Source organism: Pongo pygmaeus, chromosome 4 (assembly GCF_028885625.2).
Source record: "Pongo pygmaeus isolate AG05252 chromosome 4, NHGRI_mPonPyg2-v2.0_pri, whole genome shotgun sequence".
Classification (NCBI taxonomy): Eukaryota; Metazoa; Chordata; class Mammalia; order Primates; family Hominidae; genus Pongo; species Pongo pygmaeus.
The window spans coordinates 142,212,413-142,234,877 of NC_072377.2; the positions used below are offsets into that span (position 1 = coordinate 142,212,413).

At 42.6% G+C, this 22,465-nt stretch overlaps 1 protein-coding gene across 3 annotated transcripts in view; it reads right to left on the reverse strand.

Annotated features, from left to right (window-relative positions):
• KLHL3 (kelch like family member 3) overlaps positions 1-22,465 on the reverse strand; it is a 116,824-nt gene that overhangs the window by 48,884 nt on the left and 45,475 nt on the right. For all 3 annotated transcript variants that reach the window (XM_054488781.2, XM_063665507.1, XM_054488783.1), the window contains exon 6: positions 11,248-11,357. In XM_054488781.2, the coding sequence (XP_054344756.1) occupies positions 11,248-11,357 (110 nt within the window). The remainder of the gene's footprint in view (positions 1-11,247; positions 11,358-22,465) is intronic.

Here is a 22,465-nt window from a genome sequence, read left to right on the forward strand (position 1 = left end):
GCTTTGCTGAAGAATGAACTACAAGTCCTTAAGCAGGTAGCATTTATTGATCACATTCTTCCCCATCAACCAGTTTAATTTTTGTTATAAAAACAAAAAAGCAACCTGAATCTACCAAAGGCGATATTTAACTTTATCTTTATTTTTGGCTTCACTTGTGTAACTGGTTCCACTTAGTCACACTGTTTACCTACTCAGCTATGAAAGCCACAGCATTCGGCAACAACAGTGACCTTCTCAGCAGCTAGAGAAGGCTACATATTTTTTTCATTCAGACTTCATGCTTGAAAAATAAACAAGCAAATAAACTTCCAACTTGCTTTAGCTTTCAATGTACCCAAAATGGTTCCCAATAACCCTTCCCACCAAGGGACTCTCCATAAACATCACCTCCCCAAATTCTCAAGATAACCCAATGATTAAATACTTTTAAGCCTTATTAAATGACTTGCCTAAGTCCCAGAACTAAAAAGAAGCAGAGCCAGCTCTGCTTGGTTACATACAAAACCAACTTCAGTGCTTATGCTCTAAATCAATTATTCTTAGCTGACTCTCAAATGTCTAATAGGTCTAATAGCAGGGGGGTTGCAAACTGCTGCCCACAAGCCAAATCCAGCCTGCCACCTGTTTTGGTAAATAAAATTATGTTGGAAGGCAGCCACACTCATCGTTTACGTATTGTCTACGGCTGCTTTCACATTACAGTAGCTGAGTTGAGAAGCCATGACACATAAAGCCTAAAATATTTACTATCTGGCCCTTCCTAGAAAAAGTTTGTCAACCCCTGGTCTATAAAATCTAAGCAGAGACTATAGATTCAATCATAGGATAGGGTGATATCTACTTAGCTATTACTTTTTGTGATTAAATAATCAGCTGCTCATAGGTACACTTACGGTTTCACTTTTTAAACAAAGAAATGGCCCCATTTCCTCACTGATTAATGTCCTAGAACCAATTTCTTGCATGCTACAAGACTGTCATGTGGAAAGGAGTTGGAGAAAATCAGATTCCATAGCTCCCAGCTCACACTTCAGATGTAAGCACAGGTCTTGGCCAGTGAATACCAGATGAATCCAGTCCTTCCACTCCATCCCTCTGGACAGACAGGCAGCCAAGCTAGGCTGGACTTGCACGCCCCAAGGAAAATGAGGAGTCCTGGGGCACTTTTCCCTGCTTTCAAAATGTGTTTTGAAGATCAAGAAGGACTCAAGTTAAAAAGGCAGGGCACTGACTTGGCAAGGGGAGAAGTTCAATTGAGAACAATTCTCAGCAAAACATAGGAAGAAGGGAAAGAAGCTAATTTTGACAATATCAGGGGAAAAAAACTAGGTTCCTATACATGGCCCTGGTTTGTTACTCGATCTGAGAAGGACTAACTTTATTAATAACAACAAGCACAGTGCTAGGCATTTTACACATATGATCTCATTTAATCCACCAACAATCTCTGTGAAGTAAGTGTCACTGCTCACATTTTACAGATGAGAAAACTGCCTGAGAGAGGTTAACAAGCTGTACAAGGTCACACTGCCAGGAAGAACAGATCCGATGTGAACTTACCTCTAACTCCAAAAACCCATGCTCAAACAGTATGCAATTTGCATCTCAGAGACACAATTAATTTTAAAAACCTAGGCCGGGCAAGGTGGCTCACACCTGTAATCCTAGCACTGTGGGAGGCCAAGGAGACCGAGGTGGGCAGATCACGAAGTCAAGAGATCGAGACCATCCTGGCCAACCCAGCGAAACTCCATCTCTACTAAAAACACAAAAATCAGCTGGGCGTGGTGGCGCACGCCTGTAGTCCCCAGCTACTCGGGAGGCTGAGGCAGGAAAATTGCTTGAACCCAGGAGGCGGAGGTCGCAGTAAGCCAAGATTGCACTGCTGCACTCCAGCCTAGCGACAGAGAGAGACTCCGTCTCAAAACAAACAAACAAAAAACCCTGGGCAGACTGTTGAGTTGGGAAACTAACTTCCTGGGACACCTCCCCTAGGTCTCCTATTCCTTTCCCTGGGATTGAGGCAATACCATTTACCAAATCTCCTGCCATGCTTTTAAATCAAGAAGATAGTATTTTAGGAAGAGGCATTTGCTCCTCCAGAGGAGGGAGGGTGAACTCCTTGAGTCTCTTTCCCTTTTCTCTGGTGGGCTTCAGAACTTCTAGCCCTGGAACATCTCCTCCTGGCCTCCCAGCCACCTCCAAACCCTCACACACACATCAAAATATCATTTGCATCTGTCGCTATTTGGAAATTATGCCAGTTATTAGTTCTGCCACAAGAACGTGTTATTTAATGCATTAATAAAGAAGCACATATATTAAAAAAAGAGGACAGTGCTTCTAGACAAAAGAATGATTCTGTTGGATTCCTGGTTTTGTTTCTTAAATGAAAGCTTAACAAGACTTGTGTTAACCATACTCTCACCTCATTGCCACACACAACGCCAGGGACAACTGAGAGCAGTGGTATGCAGCAATTGGAGCTCACTGTGCACATCTCTTCCTAACTCCATGTTTAGTGACATTACACTGGTAGTTGAAGTCAGCCTTGATGAAAATATTTACACCATGGAAATCAGCAAATGAATCAACAGATGAATCAGGGCTTTTAGAATGTTTTTTAGAGAGCCAGTTGTTAAACATTGACCAGCACACCACTGACGGAGCGACGTCCTGGTCTGAAGTCTCCCTAGAAACCTACCCAGTTGAATTCTTCTTTCTGACCATACCATCACCCTTTCACACAAAACTGAAAAGCTCTTTCTTGTAGTTGCTTCATTTCAGATTCACAAGGACCCTGTAAAACTGCTAGTCATTTGCAAAAGGAGAAAGTAAGGCAGAGAGAAACAAAGTCGTTTGCCTGACATTACCCAGCAAATTGGTGAGAAGACAGCAATTAGAACCACTGATTTCAATCCACACTTTCACAGCACACTGCACATTTCCTTCATACCACATCTCTCACTTTACAGCTATATATTTATTTGTGCACATATTTGATAAAATCTCTCTCCTCTATGTGACTATAAGTTCTGCAAAGGCAGGTATCTTGTTTTGATCTGTTTGCCAATGTCTCTCCTGTGACTAATATGCTACCTGCCACACAGAGAAATATTTCTTAATAGGATGAATAAATTAATAAAAGCTTGAATGAATGTATATATGGTTCTCTTCCTACAGCAGCACACTGCCAGATATCTGACTTCAGATAACCAAAAATGATGAAAAAATTAAAACGGTAACATCACTTGGCCTGGAAATTGTTCTTCAGCTTTCTATTACTACCTACAGCCAGTAAAAAAGACTTTCGCTATGAGTCCACAAAGAATAACAAAAGGACTGAAGCACAATGGTTTGACAGAAACGTCTACAAGCTGAGAGACGTCCGTGGTACTAATCCTAACCATGAGTGCAGGATGACATAGGGATGGAGAATGTCTGCCAGTCAATATGGTAGACTGAGCTGCTTTGGAAGGAATCTTTCCCTGTAGCTCCAAACATGTGAACATGATGTATTACAGAAAAAATAAAGATTTGAGCCATATGCAAAAGCAAGAAGAAAATGCCTGAGTGTTTTAAATAAGAAGGAATTCAATCCAGGCAGCTGAGTGGAAGCTGAAGCCAAAACGGCTCACAGAGACAATTCAGATATGGGCTTTAATTGAGGACTGGTGTCCCATTGGGTAGAGTGCCTAGGCCACAGGCTCCTGTGGACAGATTTTCCCCAGCTGTAAAACTAAGACTAGATGAACCCTGCCCATGTGCTATGAGTAAGGGGAAGGAAGCTCGCCATCTCCTGTGGGCTGAGGAATGCAGTGGGGTGGGAGGCAAGGGAGAGGGGAAAGACAGGGAGTAAAATCTACATCTTCAAGAAACCCAAACCCTAGATTCATGCCACATAAAAATTTAGAGTTTGAACTGACAACACCCAGGTGGTATGGGAAATATCTAAGACAATATCTAATACAAAAACTGTTTCCTAAACCAGTAAACCTGCCCTATAGGGTCCACAGCCCAGGGCAACCTAGATTCCCAGGATATGACATCCTCTGAACATGAAGTCACAATCAAAAAACTATAATTCATTTTGGAAATGAATTATCAAAGACACAAAAAATAGTAGAATATCTGGGACAACCAATGAAAGGTGGCTTAAAGGCTCTTCTCTATAATGTGTTCCTAAGGATAATAGATGCGGGAGATATTCTGTAGTAAAGGGGCTCAGGGGCCAAATGAGCCTAAGAAACACATCATACTGTGTCCTCAAATACTCCTTAAAGGTTCACAAAGCTCATTACCATATAAAAGCTCTGACAAGTCCTGTAGTAAAGAAACCTGGTTACTTTGTTCAGCCAGTGTCTCCTAAATGTATCTGACCTGAGAATGCTTAAAAAACAAAAAAACAAAAAAAACCTGGCCGGGTGCCGTGGCTCACGCCTGTAATCCCAGCACTTTGGGAGGCTGAGGTGGGCAGATCATGAGGTCAGGAGTTCAGGACCAGCCTGACCAACATGATGAAACCCCGTCTCTACTAAAAATACAAAAAAAAAAAAAAAAAAAAAAATAGCCAGAAGTGGTGGCGGGCACCTGTAATCCCAGCTACTGAGGAGGCTGAGGCAGGAGAAACACTTGAACCTGGGAAGCAGAGGTTGCAGTGAGCCGAGATCGTGCCATTGCACTCCAGCCTGGTGACAGAGCGAGACTCCATCTCAAGAAAAAAAAAAAAAAACCCAAACACATATAAACATCTTGTAATACTGTGTCGTTATGGGATACAGTTAGGCAAATACTGACCTCAAGAAGAAAGCTCTCACTCCTTAAGTCTCTTCACAGACTCCTACCCTATCCCCAGCCTCATCTCCCACCATTCTCATGATCCTTGATTCTCATTACAGAGGTTACTTTTCTCCCCAAGTACAAGCTATTCCAAACTTCCAAGTCTTTAGTAGGAATAGTCCTACTATTCCTCCAACCTAAATGGCTTTCCAAAATTCTACTCTCATTCTCCAAAGTTTAGCTCAAAGACTCTCTTTTCCATGATGTCTTTCCTATACAACAACCTGGAATACAATATTCCAGGTGCTTTCCTTGAACTATAATTATAAGCAATTATTTCTCTTGGCCACGTACTATGGACACATGTTTTCAGTCTGTCTGCCCACCAGACTATGAGCCCCTGAATAGTAATGACTAGCTGTCACTCATCTCTGTACCCCTCATCAGGGTGGGAGTGCATTAATAAAGAGTGGGGCTTGGGAGGCAGACACACACAGCTTCACGTCATGGAGCTATCTACTGTTAATAAGCTGTGTCACCTCTTTGAACCTTAGTTTCTTCGTCTGCAAAATGGAAACAATAATCTGCCTTGCAACTTGTTGTGAGGATTAGAAATGATGTTCTGAATGTCATGCTGGACAGGAAAAAATCAGACACAAAAGCACACACGCACCATTGTTCAATTTATATAAGCTTCCAAAATGGGTAAAACTCACCTAAGGTGTGAGAAGCTAAGAAGGTAGGTGCCCTTCCCAGGGTAGGGGGTAGTAACTGGAAGGGGGTTCTGGGGTTTGTTTCTTGACCTGGGTGCTAGTTATGTGGGTGTTTTACTTTGTAAAAAGTTTAGTTGTATACTTCATTTGTTTACTTCTCCATGAACTTACTTCAATACAAACTTCCTGTTTAAAAAAAAATGATGTGTGAAACATACCTGGAGAACACTGGTTGGTCATGGTAGATTTGGGGGCACGGTGCTGTCATATTCTGTGCATGGGTAGTTATTGAATTCCACCATCCAAAGGAGAACAGTAAAAAGAGTAACACCAAGGTAGGGCGTTAACAGATCACTGTTGGCAAGCTGAGAAGCTGGCAACTCTGATAACCTCAGAGTAAGGCAGGGCTGCCAACAGCTCGGCCTAGGCAGCAGGGTACACCTGCTCAGTCACCTGGCAATGCCTCCACAGCAATCATGCAAGCCCAGCCCACCGGCCAAGGCTCTCCAGTCTGCCTCCCACAGCCTGCCTCCCACAACCACCTGGCTGGAAAGGCAAGGAATTCAGACAGAAGGGCATGGAACACCAATGATCCTGGGAGACAAGGGCCCAGTCCCTCCCAAGAAATAAGGTATCTAAATTTGGTCTCTAAAATGCAGTTTAAGGAGACAACAGCACATTTTAAAATGTGATAATGCAAAGAAAAAGTAACCTATAGTTCTTATTCCAGAACATACTTAACACTAATTTTTTAAAGAGACTTAATAAATTTCTTCCTGACCGGTATCTAAAATGGCAGGCCATTTTCCTGTTAAGACTCACTCAGAGGTGTCTCTGAAAAGCCTCAACAGTGTTTCATAAGAAGGCATGAGATCTTGAGATGGCGACATATTTACCAGCTAGGAAAGCCAAGATTCAAAGAAGTCCAGTAACTTGCTAGGTCCCACAGCAATTCAACAGCAAAACTGCACTCGAACTCAGGAGTCATATCTCTTTCCTTAGAGTGGATTTGTCCCAGAAGGTTGTTTATTCTGCCCCTGGGTCACTGGGTCACTGAGGATGTTCATGGCCAGAGCTGAACTTTGTGTCTCAAAGGGAAATACAATAAACATGCTGTCAGCTCACAGGCTTAGCCCTAACCCCTCAACACCCACCATGTGGAAGAATCAGATGCCTTGCTTTAATCTTCTTGTCTCTATCCTCAGGGTAGTGGAGTGTATGATAGATGCACCTGACAGCAATAACTTAAGCATACCCTGAGAATGACTCTACGGTCTAAGAAGAATATGTATTCAGTGTTCCAAGCTAAGGAATAAAGAACCTGGAGATTCATTCTTTATCTATGAGGAACATCTGAACCCCAGGCTATCCTGGGAAATGCAGGCCATATAGGGGATTGAGGCCCTTTGTTTTGTGTTAAATGAAGGTTGCCAGGTGAAGGTCACCAGCAGGAGGGTGTTAAGTGAAAATGCTATATAAACTGCATGCATTTTACAAGCAGTTGCAATTTCCTGTCCAGCCTGCCACCACTGGACAGCCCTATATGTAAGTGCCCTCAATAAACCCTATGTCTTGTTCGCTGCCTCTGGGCCTCTTCTTCAACCTCTTGAACATGATGCCATCCCTATTGAAGTTAATAGGGGTCTGGCATGACATGAGGAAGGGGAAGGTCCTACACAATGAACTAGTGATTTTGTGTGACTCCCATCACATCCATTTGACCTCTCTCAATAACAAGAATTCTAAAATAAAAACCACATGAAGGAAAAACAAGAGCAAAAATGGCAAGGATTCATGCCCTCCCCTACCCTCTAATTCCCCTATCTGTCCTTACTCTCTAGAAAACTGTTAAAATTATTCCCATAACCTCAGCTGGCTCAGTTGAGACTCCAGCCCCAGTGTACCTCAATCCCTTGGGGGACATCTGCTGAGTCCTTCCGTGGCACCTCCTGGGGCACTGCGTCAGGCACTGTGTGTGATACAAAGATGACTAAGGTACCCTCACAGCCCTCAAGACATCAGTAGAGGAGATAAGGAATGAGGAAAACAAGTGATGTTGGAAGAAGAACAGTCTCTGAGCTCTGGGAGGGGCCCAGGCAGGGCTGGGGACACTGGGGAGCATGAGGTCACAACCACTCTCTGACCCTGCTAGGCACTGGGGCCCCAGGTCACGCCAACAACCCAGACCAATATGGACACTGGGAAGACTTCCCCTTAAGAAAGGCTCCAGTCAACAGTTATGACTACTACTAGGAGCAGTACTAGTAGTAATAACCATAATAATAGCAGCAATAACAACAGTATCTTACAGTAATGAACACTTCCTATATTCTAAGCATTTTTCATATATCATCCCATTTAATCCTCATAGCAACCTTACAAGGTAGATACTATACTACCATTACTCACCTTTTACAGATGAGAAAACTGAGCCATAGGGAGGTTCTTTTATTCATTCTTTCAACAGCTATTTTTTTTAGTGTCTACCATGAACCTGATACCACTCCAGCAGCGACAAGCAGACAGACAAAATTCCTGTCTATCTACTTGTATACGGTACATACATTCTTGTGGGAGATAAATAACTTGCCCAGGGTTCTCAGCTTGTTTAAGTAGGGAAGTCAAGATCCAAACTGAGCCCCTCTGACTGTAGAACTTATACTTGCAAACTTCCAAGATGAAAGCTGCCTGTTACTTACACTCATCATTAATAGTAAAATATTACATTTCCTCTATTTTAAGGTATATGTGTTTTTTACATGTTAATGTCTGAAATCTGGCTTCATTTTATAATATATGTTCAAAGAAATCTGTGGGCTGCATGCAGAGTAAGTCATAATTGCTGTTATGCTGTTAAGTGTGGATTTAGCGGAACACAAGTTATTTGATTACCAACCCAGTTGGGTTTTCTGCAACTGTTAACATTACATGCAGTTGAATTTTAACTTAAGATCCCTAATATTACTTCAAATACATTTTAAAATTCCACTATAAAACAGTATTGAAAAGAAAGGTTATTATGCATGCAAGAGATTGCTTATCACACACAATGTAATTAAAGGGCGTAGAAATCACTAAATCTCCTGGAGCAGACACAGAATTTTCAAAGCCTAAAGGACTAGCATTAAAATGAAAAACATCTAATTGTCAGAAGCTTCCAGCTATTTAACTTCCAGCAAGACATGATCAATTATGGAGAAATAAAACTATGAGGTTAGCCAAAGAGAAAATGTAGACCAAGCCCCACTATTCTTTAATAAACCTCAAAATTACACTGCCAACCTTAAAGGTACTAAAGGGATCAAGATCATGAGTAATCTGCTTTATGAAAAGCAGCACATAATTCTGAAGTTACATATAAGTTCCAAGAAGCAAATATGAAATAGAACTTCATTAATGTGAAAAATACCTATACTCCAAACTCTGGCTATACAGAAAGAGCAACTCATATGTAAGCATATGAATTATTGAGCAACACTGCAAACAATTTTTAAGTGTATACATTTAAAGTCATGTTTGTTTCTGGAAAGATATAATTAACTCAATGGCATATTTTACCATTATCCATGGTAAAATTGGTGCCATTATCATTATTAATGGTGCCTAAAAACAGATGATTGTGGCAATTACAATGATAACTGCCATTTATTGAGTGCCTGCCAAACACTGTATTTGGTATTTTATATCCATTATCTCTAAGCCTCATGACAACTCTGTAGAGGAGGGACTCAGAATTCCCATTTTAAATTTAAGGAAACTAAGGTTCAAAGAGACTAGTGACTTCTCAAGGTCATACAGCCAGAAAGCAGAGACTAGAACCAGGTTTGCCTGCGTCCAAAGCCCAAGTGGTTTCCAGGGCACTATAATGCCTCTCCCTATTAACAATCCACCCCTACCCCCTCCCAGACACAGCAAGCACAGATTAGCCTTCACGTGCAGAAAACTTTCTATGATCTCAAGAGCAAGATGGGCCAGCATGAATTCAAAGTAACAGAGTCCCCCAGCTCTCAACCCACGTACCCCAAGATGATTCAAATCCTGCTGTTTATATGAGTGCTTCCATTTTCTCACTCTACACTTAGAACATGCTCAAGGGGGCCCCAAATTGACCAACTGTCTCAACATTCACATAGCCAATCAACTGACTGGTTCATCCCTTCCAATTGTGCCAATTTGATAGCGAAATCCAGAACAGACAGTAAATGTCCTTGGTAAGAAGGAAGGGCATCCTCTCAGTTTCTGACTTTAAGGCAGGAAGGGTCCTATGCACACATACGCGTTTAACGAAGCCGAGGCCTCCCTGAGCCTAAGGGAGAGTCCAGCATATTGTGCCAGTCACCTTCTGGGGATCCATTGCTAATTTCAGGGAAGCCCACAGTTTTAACAAATGACTGTTTTTCTTCTTGATCAAACTTTTCCAGGATAGCAGGCAGGGGTTTGTGAATTTTACCCCATTCTCTGGACATGTGAATACAATTTCATCTCAGATATAAAATCCTTTTCAATGTTTGTCCTGAAGTATTCCCTCAAGAAAGAGCCTCAAGCTTGGATGCAAAGAGTGAACTAAGACATTCAAAAAACATTTATTGAGCATCTCTGAGGATTCAGAAAGGAATAAGATGTAGTCCCTAACATCAAGGAACTCAGCTGAATGTGGGAGGAGGATCAGCTCAGAACTAACTATGTACAGTGAAAAGGAGAACAAGGTGAGTGTTATCCTGAAACACAGAGAAGGAAGGGATTAATTCCAGGTGCAGGGTAAATAATAAACTGGGCTAATACTGATTGAACACCTACTAGGTACCAAGGACTATACAAGGCATTTTACATATATTATCCCAATTAATTGCCCTGTGGAATATGTTCTAATACTATTATCCTCACTTTACAAAATGAGGAAACAAAGGAGAGGCAAAGTATCTCACCCAAGGTCACATAACTAATTTGTGAATACTGGAGCTGAGATTTGGACCCTGCTGGCCAACACTGAAGCTTGTTATTTTCACTATAGTAGACTACATCTACTGGCATAAAGAAATTTTTCCTGGTAGAAGAGGAATCTGAATTTGCTTCCTCTTCTGTAATGCGGGGACAATAGTAATGCCTGCTTCACAGGGCTATGGTAGAGGCGGAATGAGCCCAAGAACATAAAGCACTTAGCATAGTGTTTGGCAAACTGTAAGTGTTCAGTAAATAGTGGCAGCTTTGTCATCATGATCATCACTGTTATTTCTTCTCTAAAGAGTCTAGAATGTAGCGGTCATGAGCCAGAAAGCCTTTTTATAATTTTTATTTTTAAAGGGATTTAAAAAAAAAAAAAAAAGCTGTTGTTTTTCTCTGAAAGAAAAGAAAAGATTAGCCAGGCGTGGTGGCTCACACCTGTCATCCCAGCATTTTGGGAGGCTGAGGCAGGCGGATTGCCTGAGGTCAGGAGTTCAAGACCAGTCTGGTCAACATGGTGAAACCCTGTCTCTACTGAAAATACAAAAAATTAGCTGGGCGTGGTGGCGGGTGCCTATAATCCCAGCTACTCAGGAGGCTGAGGCAGGGGAATCACTTGAACCTGGGAGGCAGAGGTTGCAGTGAGCCGAGATCACACCATTGCACTCCAGCCTGGCCAAGAGTGAGACTCCATCTCAAAAAAAAAAAAAAGAAAGAAAGAAAGAAAAGAAAAGATCTCACCAAACCACAAGTCCTTCCCACGACCACCTGACGAGTGAGGTTCCCGTTTCCCCAATGAGCTATGTCATACCTTCTCTTCTGAAGAAACGGTCAGCTTGTCGCTGGATATCAAGCTGCACACCTGGTCCAGACTCAGGCTAAGAAATTCTTCTCCTAGCATCACCTCTGGAAAGTGCTGCTCTGTTCCAAAAAAAAAACAGAAGTTAAGAAAACAAAGTTGTAACACACTTCTGCCCTTCCATGACAATCTGTGGGATTCACTGTAGAGTCCTGGAGCAGGCCAGGGGGGCCATGGAGGGAAAGGGAGTGAAACAAAGACAGAGACATCATGGCTGGAGGGAAATTTGCCTTTTAATTCAGCAGTGATGGCATCACCCACTATGATCCTCTGTCCTGAACATCAACACAGATGAAAATGGGGCAGACAGATCTGAGTTTGTAATTTTTCCATGCTCCATGAGATTAATAATAGCATTGCAGAAAAGCCTCACTGGGACCTGCCTCCATAATTGAGCTTATTTCCCCTCAGAGTGCAAGCTGGTAGAGTTGCAGACAGTGCACCCTGAAGCTCAGCCAAACAAAAATGGGTCAGAACTGCTGTGTGTCTGAGAGGTCTCTGGGGGTTCTTATAGGAAGTCAACATTAGAAGATCAGTAGATGGGATCATCCTTTCTTGCCCAAAGTCAAGCCTACTATTGTTAGTCTCTGGTTCATGAGGAGGCCCAACTAAGCATTCATCCAGGTGTAGTGGCAACAAGGTGACCCCACTACCCCTAGGAACAGTCCACGGAGCCAGGCCTATGGCACTGTAAGACAGAGGGGAATTTGGTGACAACTAGAATAAGATAAAACCCACAGGCCTAAGATCCACAAAAGGGAAATGCCAGGGACAATTCCTACCCTGACATTTTTCCAGGCCATCATCCTGCTATTAGAGAATTATATTCACGAAATGTCATCTACTTCAGAAAGAAGGAGCCTAGGTTCAAATCCTGGCTTTGCCATTTATGATTATGTTTTTGGGCCAATGGCATCATTGCTATGTTGCCCAGGCTGGTCGTGATCTCCTAGGCTCAAGTGATCCTCCTGCCTCAGCCTCCTGAATAGCTGGGACTATAGACACAAGCCACTACACCTGACTTCATCAACTTCATAAAAATCAAACAAAGAATTTAAGGTTTAAATCATTTCTTGTGAAAATCATTTTTAACTTTTTATATTGAAATAATTTCAGACCCAAATAATTCTCATACAAATTTCTACCTTCATCCAGATTCCCTAAACATTAATAGTTTACTCTCAAATATTGAGTTATAAACAATATTTTCCATCTTCCACTGGACAAAAAGGGCTCCCCACTTGCTCTACACCAGCCTATTGATATTACCATGGTCACAGCTAAAGGTTGTCCATCTTGAAACTCAGGAATGTTTACACATAACAAGACAAATCTGAAAGTCAGTTTTTTTATGAAAGGAACCAACTGTCAACATCAACATGGTAAGAAGCTGGTCTTTGCTTCTCTGTATATCAAAACAAAAAAAAAGCCTTCAGTTTTTAAGTTAAACATTCAAAAAACCTTCTTAACTATGGAAATATTTAAAACTAGATAGTACTATTTTTTAAGTGTTCATTGCTAAAGATCTTAAAATAAAAGCAAGAGAGCAATCTTCTTTGGATGGTAAGAATTTATTCTTGGGCTGGAGGCTGGGAAAGTACTGGATTCTCCCTCCATTCCCTTTCTGATCCAAGAAGTCTTTGGACCACAGTCCCCTGTCAATTGGTAACACCCAAGAAACAGCAGATAGAAAAAGCAGTCACCACACAAGCCACCACACCATGAGCAAGCACAGGACATTGAGGCTCTCTGGACCAGCCACAGCTGAGCTCAGCAGGACCACACGGTTCTCAGGAGAGTCCCGCAAACCAGCACCAACATCTCTGGCCCAGAGCCACATCTGGCCTTCCCACATGTATCTTTGGCTGACCAAAACCCTGACAGCCGGAGAAGGGAAAAGAACAAGAGGAGGTAAGAAAGTAAAATTCTATGCTGTGAAATAAAAATTTCCTTAGAGCTCATAAGACTGTAGACAGGCTTAGATTTTGAAAGGGAAGATAAAGGAAGTGCAGTAATGTACATTCCAGGTGATGTGGGGAACAAATTAGAAATCCTTAGAGATAAATCAAGACAAAAAGTAGTCAGCACCCCACCTCCATCTCTCTGTCCCTCCCCTGCTGCAGGGTTTGAATCTAAACCCCTTCTTTCTGAAGTGGGCTGCTTCTCTGCCCATCTGGAACCTTCCACTGAAATCCCATTCAGAAATCCTCCCAGGAAGCAGTATCTGGTGGGGAAGGGGCAACAAGAGAAATAGCAGGCAGCAGCTTCTCACTCAGGGCTGGCACCCAGGGATCTGTGAGGTTTGTAGGGCCTAAGCAGAGAGAGACAGAAAGCGATCAAAGAGGAAAATGCCTTCCCTTTTCCATTTAGTCTGAGGAGACAGGGGTAACCCCCAAAGTCTTTGAACTAGGGTCCCCTCTCTATTAGCAACACTCAAGAAACAACAGGATAGAAAAGACAGGAACAGGATGCTCCAGCTAACTCCATTTCCTGGGAAATAGGATTTCCCCAGAAGACTTTGTATTCCAGTCAGCCCTCTCCACAGCTGCTTCCTGGAAAGAACCCACTTTGCTCCCAGAAGATGCCTTCCTGAATCGTCTTCTATTTTGAACAATTATTTGGGGTTTTTTGTTTTGTTTTCTTTTGCTTTGCTTTTAATGTATTAATGGAGAATGTAGTAAAGAGCCTTGGCTAAGGGTCAGAAGACCTGGGTTCACGTCTTATAGTCACTTCTTCCCAGGCTTTGCCATCCATTTTATGGATGGCATGCTCATCCATAAAAGGCAATCATAATACCTGACATAGTTCTCAAGATTGTTTTGCAGCCCAAAGATAATAATATATATTAATTCATTTTGACAGCTTTAAGAAACTCTTTAGAAATGAAGGATAAATATTACCAGTCTGTGTTCCCGTTTTCCAAAGTCCAGTTCTGTGAGCAGCAATACTTTTTTTTTTTTTTTGAGACAGAGTTTCGCTATTTGCCCAGGGTGGAGTGCAATGGCGCGATCTCGGCTCACTGCAACCTCTGCCTCCCGGGTTCAGGTGATTCTCCTGCCTCAGTCTCCCAAGTAGCTGAGATTACAGGCTTCCACTACCACGCCCGGCTTATCTTTTGTATTTTTAGTAGAGACGGGGTTTCACCATGTTGGTCAGGCTGGTCTCGAACTCCTGACCTCAGATGATCCACCCGCCTCAGTCTCCCAAAGTGCTGGGATTACAGGTGTGAGCCACTGCGGCCGGCAGCACCACTCTTTAGCAGAGAAGATTTTCTATATCAAGATATCCCTTGGGGCCAGGCACAGTGGCTCATACCTATAATCCTAACACTTTAGAAGGTTGCGCAGGAAGATTATTTGAGGCCAGGGGTTCAAGACCAGCCTGGTCAATAAAGTGAGGCCCCTCTCTATTTAAAAAAAAAAAAATTTAAGACATCCTTTGGGACTGCAGGACCTATGGGCAAGGCTGTGGACCTGCAAGATCCTAGAGACCAAATTTAATTCTATCGAATTCAACAAACTGTCCAGTGATATAGGTTATTCAGTTCCTTGAGGCTGCAGGTTTCCCACATATTAAATGGAAATAATAATAGTACATAAGATGATATGGGCATTAAATAAAGAAATAGATGTAACTCACATTTACTGAGTCCATTGCAGGTGCTAGATAAATCTTAACGTGTGATGTATCAAACGCAGCATTTCTTCAAAAACGAAGAAACCAGAACTGACGTCTACAAGGACCCTACTGCCTCACAAGCAAGACAAGACAAGGCACCAATAACTCCATCCCAAAGTCCACATGACTGAGAGAGGTACTTTCAGTACAAACAAAGGCAGGGAACAGGAAAATTCAGAGCATGTGTAAAGAACAGTAATAGTGAAGTCTAGCTAGAACCTAGGTGATGTCTTCATTCGTCCAACAAAGGTTTGCTGAGCACTCCCTAAGTATGAGGAGCTCTGCAGGCTCTTGGAGATGCAATGGAGAGGCAGACAAGGCTAGATCCTGGGGGAGGGATGCATGTGCCGGGGGCATAGTACCTTTTAACCATGGGTTAGCCCTTGAAGGGTAACTCTCCAATAATAACTAACTTTTCTTATCATTTCGCTTCTTTTTCTTAAAGAGGGGTGGACACAGAGAAAAATAAGTCAGTTAATTAAGAGTTCTGGTTAAGAGTCCTAATTAGCCAGGCTTTACTATAAGTAACAAATATTGTTTAAGTTCCATGTCCTGACTGGTAAAACACAATGAGTATGTTCCTGTCCATGTGGATGGGAAATTATGGAGAAGAGGAAGAGGCACCATATAACTTTCAGTCTTTTCCCCATCAAGCAACACAAACATATCTTCCCAATGTTAAAAGGATGATAAAATTTGGGTGATACATTCCCACACAAGGGCTTTCTCTGGGGGTACAGTTGGGTCTCGGAGAAAGTTGAGGCCATTTCCTAATACTAGCTAACACCATTCTAAGCATTTTACATATATTATGTCTCTCAATCCCCGCAAAAGCCCTACTAAAGTGAGTATCAACATCCCCATTTTACAGATGGAGAAACAGAAGGTCAGAAAGTCTAAGACATGTGCTTAGGTTTACAGAATAGTAAACCTGGTATAGCCAGGTTTTGAACCAAGACTGCCCAATTATAATAACAAATATTCTGATGAGTATCTTAGGTACCAAGATAAACACCAATTCTGAGCAGTCCACTGGGGTAAAATTCAACACAGACATCAGAAAACCTTAAGAATCCCTCTCAGGGGTGCTGGACATAGAGACAGACAGAGAGAGGCATAGACAGAGGATATACATCTAAAAACCTTTCTTTGAGGAAAAAAGAGAATAATCTTAGTCCCTAAATTCCTAACTTCTTGGCATTTTGGAATCAGTTCTGGGTTCAAATCTCAGACCTAACCCCAGAATTAAGATATTTCCCTAATCCCCCCCATCCACTAGGCCAGAGGAAGTGATAGTCTTTGGGGTTCCCAAAGCCCCCCAAACAAGATATAACAATCACCCTAATCACCCTGCTTTATTACATGAATCTTTCTATTCTATTCGCACTGGGAGCCCCATGAGGTCAGGGATCAAGTCTGTGTTATTTGAAGCTGAATCCTCAGTCTCCAGCATAATATCTGTATATACTGAGCTCTAAAATTGTTACTGCACTTTCCTGACTGTTCTTCAAGACTGCCTAGGGTTCACGCAACCTCTCAAGCTAGCCCCAGGACTATTCTTCTCTCTTCATGGAATGAAATAAACCTAAACCTTTGATCTGGTTCATCTAACCTACAAGCTCAGAACAAATGGAATGATGACCCATCTGTGACTTCCTTGATTTTGCAGGGATTGAGAGACATAATATATGTAAAATGCTTAGAATGGTGTTAGCTAGTATTAGGAAATGGCCTCAACTTTCTCCGAGACCCAACTGTACCCCCAGAGAAAGCCCTTGCGTGGGAATGTATCACCCAAATTTTATCATCCTTTTAACATTGGGAAGATATGTTTGTGTTGCTTGATGGGGAAAAGACTGAAAGTTATATGGTGCCTCTTCCTCTTCTCCATAATTTCCCATTCACATGGACAGGAACACACTCATTGTGTTTTACCAATCAGAGATGAAATAAACCCCATAAGTCCCATAATTCCCAGGGCCAGCAGCCCCAGGGAACAGGTGTAAGTGCCTCTGAACTGAACCACAGGTCACACCTTCAGGAGAGACTGGCTGACACAGGTGGACACACAAACAAAATGGAAACATTTTGGCAGGGTGAAAAAACAAAACCACAGAACTGCCTTAAAACTCTCTCTTCTGCCCCTTATTACTCTATTTTTAGAGGCCAAAGGCAAGCTTTCTTGAATCAATGTTCAGCTTTCCAGGCTCATAGTTTCTCTGCTCTAGGGAAAAGGCTCAGCTCCCACAGGGAAGTAACAGAGACCCACCTTGACCTCTTCATAGAAGGGTCATGACCACCAGCCCTCAGACTCTAAATATTACTACCTCCACACTCCCTGGGAAGGCAGGAAATAAGCTCTCTTTCCATGTTGCCTTACTCCAGAAATATGTGTTGTCCTCTCCCTCTCTTTCTCTCTCTCTCTCTCTAGCTCTCTTTCTCTCTCTCACACACACACACGCACACACACACACACACACACAGCCAAGGGCCATAACAGTGCTATTGATTCAACAGTGAGGTTCCCCATAACCCAGAAAATGGAACAAGTGAAGTTTCCTAAAATCCTAACAAAGAGCAAGCAACGAAACCTATCTGTGTCTGCACGACTGCCTTATTTGCCACCTTCAAATTAGATGCAGAAAATCCAAGAGAGGCAGGAGTGAGGCAACCATCATGGAAAACAGGCTGGGCTGGTCTGGGTGGGTGGGAAACAAGTAGCGGGGCTTAGGACACAGACCTCTGCAGTCAGCTGGCCTCACTCTGGCACTGCCACTTACAAGCTGTTAATATATGATCTTAGACAAGTTACTAAACCTCTCTGGGGTTACAGTTTCTTCACCTATAAGCTGAGAAAATAATAACTCTTATACTTAAGTGAACAAAATGAGGCCATGCCTATGAATCATGTAGCACCATTCCTGGCACCTAGCAAGTATTCAAAAATGACAGAAATGCCCATCATTATGATCATCATTATTTCATGGTGACAAGTTAGGAGCAGCAATTTTAGAAGAGGATTCTCACTGAGTCAGAGATTTACGTTTTTTAATGATTTTCCGAATTTTTCTGCTGCCTTAATTTGATTACTTCATTCCATGATCTCAAATGACTCAATCAATCAAAAAAAGGCCATTTCTCTCCATAAGCACGTGAAATCCAATTGCTTTTCCATCCCATGGCTGGAGGTTTTCGCTTAGCTTTGGCAGACTGATGTAAACAACATGTCCAAAGAATTTTAATTGCTATTTCATTAATGAAGTCCCATTAACATCCCTCCCAAACAGCTCTGCTGATGGCCCAGTGTATGGCTGTCCAATTACCAAACAACAAAGTCCCCATAAACCTAGGCCCTGGCCTCTGAGGTTAAAGATTAAGCAGTCCCTGGAAACAACAATAATGAGGTATAAGAAACAGGCTGTGAAAGACACTGGGGTCCATTTCCCAGCTACTAGCTGTCCAGGAAGACTGTGATGCCATTAGCTAAGGCAAGAGTCTGAGCAGTCAGCTTCTACATGCGGGACATACCCTCCCTACCCCAGAATAACATATATCATAGCAAAGATCTGGGGGACTTCCCTGAGGGGGAAACTGAATCCAGAGGAAGCAGGAGGGATTGCCACAGCAGGAAGAGACAGGGCCCTTCCAAACAGGAAATCAAATAGGCAGCTGGACATAGAGATGATACTTCAGCCCCCACAAAGTTGTGCTCTCGCTGGAAAAGCCGAGGACCTACGAGAAGGCAAAACTGGCTTTAAAATAAAGTCGCATTTGTTTAGAGAGCAAGTTGGCAAAATCTATCAAAAAATTTTTTAATGTACATTCTCTTTGATCCAACAACTATGCTACTAAGATTGTACCCTACAGGTATACTAGCAAGTGTACTCCAAAATATTACGTACAAGAATTCTCATGGAAGCATTTTAAATAAAAGAAAAAACTGGAAATATTAATGTCTATCAATAGAAGACTGGTTAAATAAATTATACTCCATCCATGAGATGCAGCAGACTAAAAGAATAAGATATAGCCATACACAAGGGTGTGGAAATAATTGCAAGATTTGTATTGTCAAACAAAAGTACAATGAGTACAGAGTGTTTCTGTTTATGTAAGTTAAAAAGCATAATACATAAATTCTGTAAGGATACCAAGGATCTCCCCACTTCAGAGAGACAGCCTGGGAGAAGACTGGCTTTGCATTTTATACCTCTATGTACTGCTTGCATTTTTTGGTCATGAGTATAAATTGCTTTTATTGAATATATTACCTAAATTTTTCAAACAATGGTCTAGAAATGTATCTGCTAACATGGAAAGACATTCAGAATATACTGCTAAGAATGTTTTTTTAAGAGATGGGGTGTCTTGCTATGTTACCCAGGCTGGATTCAAATTCCGGGGCTCAAGCTATGCATGAAAGCTTGAGCTATCAACCTCAACCTCCCAAGTAGCTGGGACTATAGGCACCTGCTACTGTACCTGGCTAAAATGTTTTTTAAGCTGGAAAGCATACATATACAATGAAAACTATTTGGAAGGATATACATCAAGGTGCTGCCAGCAGTTCTCTCTGGGTAGGATTGTGGTATATTCTTTCCACCCATGTGCTTTTTCTGTAATAGTCAGGGATGAGTTTTTATTAAAATAGCAATAATAACAACAGAAAAAGAAAGCTTTTTAGAGAAGGAAAAGAAAGAGAATTCAGCAGCTAAACTGGAATCTACAGACAAGTGAAGGCAAAGCAATGCTAGCCAGAAACTGGGAAGAGTAGGGGAGGCTGGACAGGACATACCTGCCTGCACTACACATCTAGATAAAGAGAAAACAAACCCAGAAGTCCTGGAAATCCTTCCTCCCCAAAAGTGCATGTGGTCTGCAGCAGCAGTGACCTGAGGATTCCTGTCTCTCCTGCCTGGACCCAACTCTGAGGCTCCCTCACTGCAGATGATGAGGCTGGCAGGGAGGCTCCACAGCACAGCCCCTGTGGTGTCTACTTCCATAGAATGCTCTCCTCCCCATTCCCCCTGTTCCCCAGATCATCCTGGAAACAGGATAGGATGCACTAGTCCCATGATAGAGAAGAGAAAATAGGCTCAGGATTACTCAGCTCCAAAGTGTTAGCTGGTCTGATTCCTAGTTCTGATCTGGAAGGTCTCCTTGTAGTTTGTTGGCATGAAATACCTTCTAACTCAAGGCCTGGGTCCAGGGAGACCTGTGACCACAGAGACCAATGCTTTCCCTTGTGTGTGACCCTAGTGGGTGCCTGCACCCCCGCACTTACAGTAGAGTGAGGTCACAGGTCTGTCTCAAGAGGCAGCGATGGCAGAGAACCCCAGGCTCCATCTAAAGCCAGGGGTACAAGGAAAAAAGCAGGCCCACATCAGTCAGTGGGTTCAAGGGAGTAAGCATGGATAATTATTTTCTACTTCTTCTCTAAATACTGCACAATCTAACCTTCATTCCCTTCTTCTAACATCTTTGCATCATGGCCTTATCTTCTGCATTATACTACTTTAAAAATATTACCTCCCTAGTGTGCAGAGCAGAGTGGGCTGCAGAGAAAGCCACCCAGGAGAGGATCACAGGCTCCACAGAAGGCCTGCATAACAGGGAGAAGACTCTCAGCCTGAAGATCATGCTGACCCAGCCAGGGAAAGTAGGAGGGCCTGTTCACTCATTCAGTGAGGGAACAGGCTCCATGTGTCTGGGAGGAAGTCACCCGACAGGGAAGAGAAGAAGACACCCACATGGCGCTTCCTCCATCCCAAGATGATGACATACCCTGTGTCTAGCGGACAGCTGGATGTCTGTCTACACTGTCTGGTTGTTGGGATTTGGTGACTACATTGCACAGGCTTCCAGGAACATGCTTTCAATGGAAAATGCCAACTCTAGCCACGTGCACTCCTCAGTTACTGATTCACAGGGCATCTTTATGTCCAAACTGGGCCTAAAAGCTATAGAATATAATAAACACTGGCTCTGGAGTCAGCACCGTCTGAGCTTGAATCCTGCCTTCTGTCCCTTCTGTCACTATGTGACCTCAACAAATTACTTCACCTCTCTGTGCCCTGGTTTCCTCAGCTATCATATACATCAAATGGGATGATGCCAATATAATGCTTAGCATAGGGTATGACCCAAAGGGAGAGCTCAATAAACACTAGCTAAGAATAATTCATCAGGATGTCTGCATACACAGACCCACAATGCGGACAGAACTCAATCACTATGACAGCAACAGGACCAAAGAGCACCAGAAAGATGGATGTGTTCCCAGCTGCATCTTCTGCACTCTCCCACAGATGAGTCTCATCATCAGATAGTGAAAGGGGCAAAGGGAGAAAACACAGACGTTGAAAGTTGGGAAAAGCCAGGCCAGAAGAGCCGGGGAGCCCTATTAAAGGTGGGGATTCACATTACAGACATGCACATCAAAACTACCAAGTGATATCATCTCATACCAGTCAGGATGGCTATTAGTAAAAAGTCAAAAAACAACAGATGCTGGCAAGGTTGCAGAGAAAAGGTAATGCTTATATACTGCTGGTGGGAATGTAAATTAATTCAGCTACTGTGGAAAACAGTCTGGAGATTTCTCAAAGAACTAAAAATAGAACCACCATTTGACCCAGCAACCCCATTACTGGGTATATACCCAAAGGAGAATAAATTGTTCTACCAAAAGACACATGCACACATATGTTCATTAAGCACTATTCACAATAGCAAAGACATGCAATCAATCTAGGTGCCCATCCACAATGGATTGGATAAAGAAAATGTGGTACACCATGGAATACTACACAGCCATAAAGAAGAACAAAATCATGTCCTTTGCAGTAACATGGACACAGCTGGAGGCCATTATCCTAAGTTAATTAACACAGAAACAGAACACCAAATATCACATGTTTTTACTTGTAAGTGGGAACTAAACCCTGGGTGCCTATAGACATAAAGATGGGAACAACAGACACTGGGGACTCCAAAAGGAGTGAGGGCAAGGGCTGATAAATTTCCTATTGGGTACTATGTTCACCATCTGAGTAATGGGATCAGCAGAAGCCAAAACTCAGCATCACACAACATACAAACATAACAAACCTGCACATGTACCTCTTGAATCTAGAATGTAATTTTAAATTTTAAAAAAGGTGGGGATTCAGTATACTCCCCAAACCTCAGACAACTGTATCAGCCAATTAGGGTGGGATATGTGCTAGGTGTGCACACACATGCATGCACACACTATGTGGAAGGAAAGGGCTGGTAAGAGGAGACACAGAACAAGGAGACAGAATTTCTGTCATCTAAGCACTCTCCCTTTGCCACTGCACTAGCAAATGTTTGTGAAAAGAATCTGCAGGCCAGGTGCAGTGGCTCACACCCGTAATTCCAGCACTTTGGGAGGCTGAGGCAGGCGGATCACAAGGTCAGGAGATTGAGACCATCTTGGCTAACACGGTGAAACCCCATCTCTACTAAA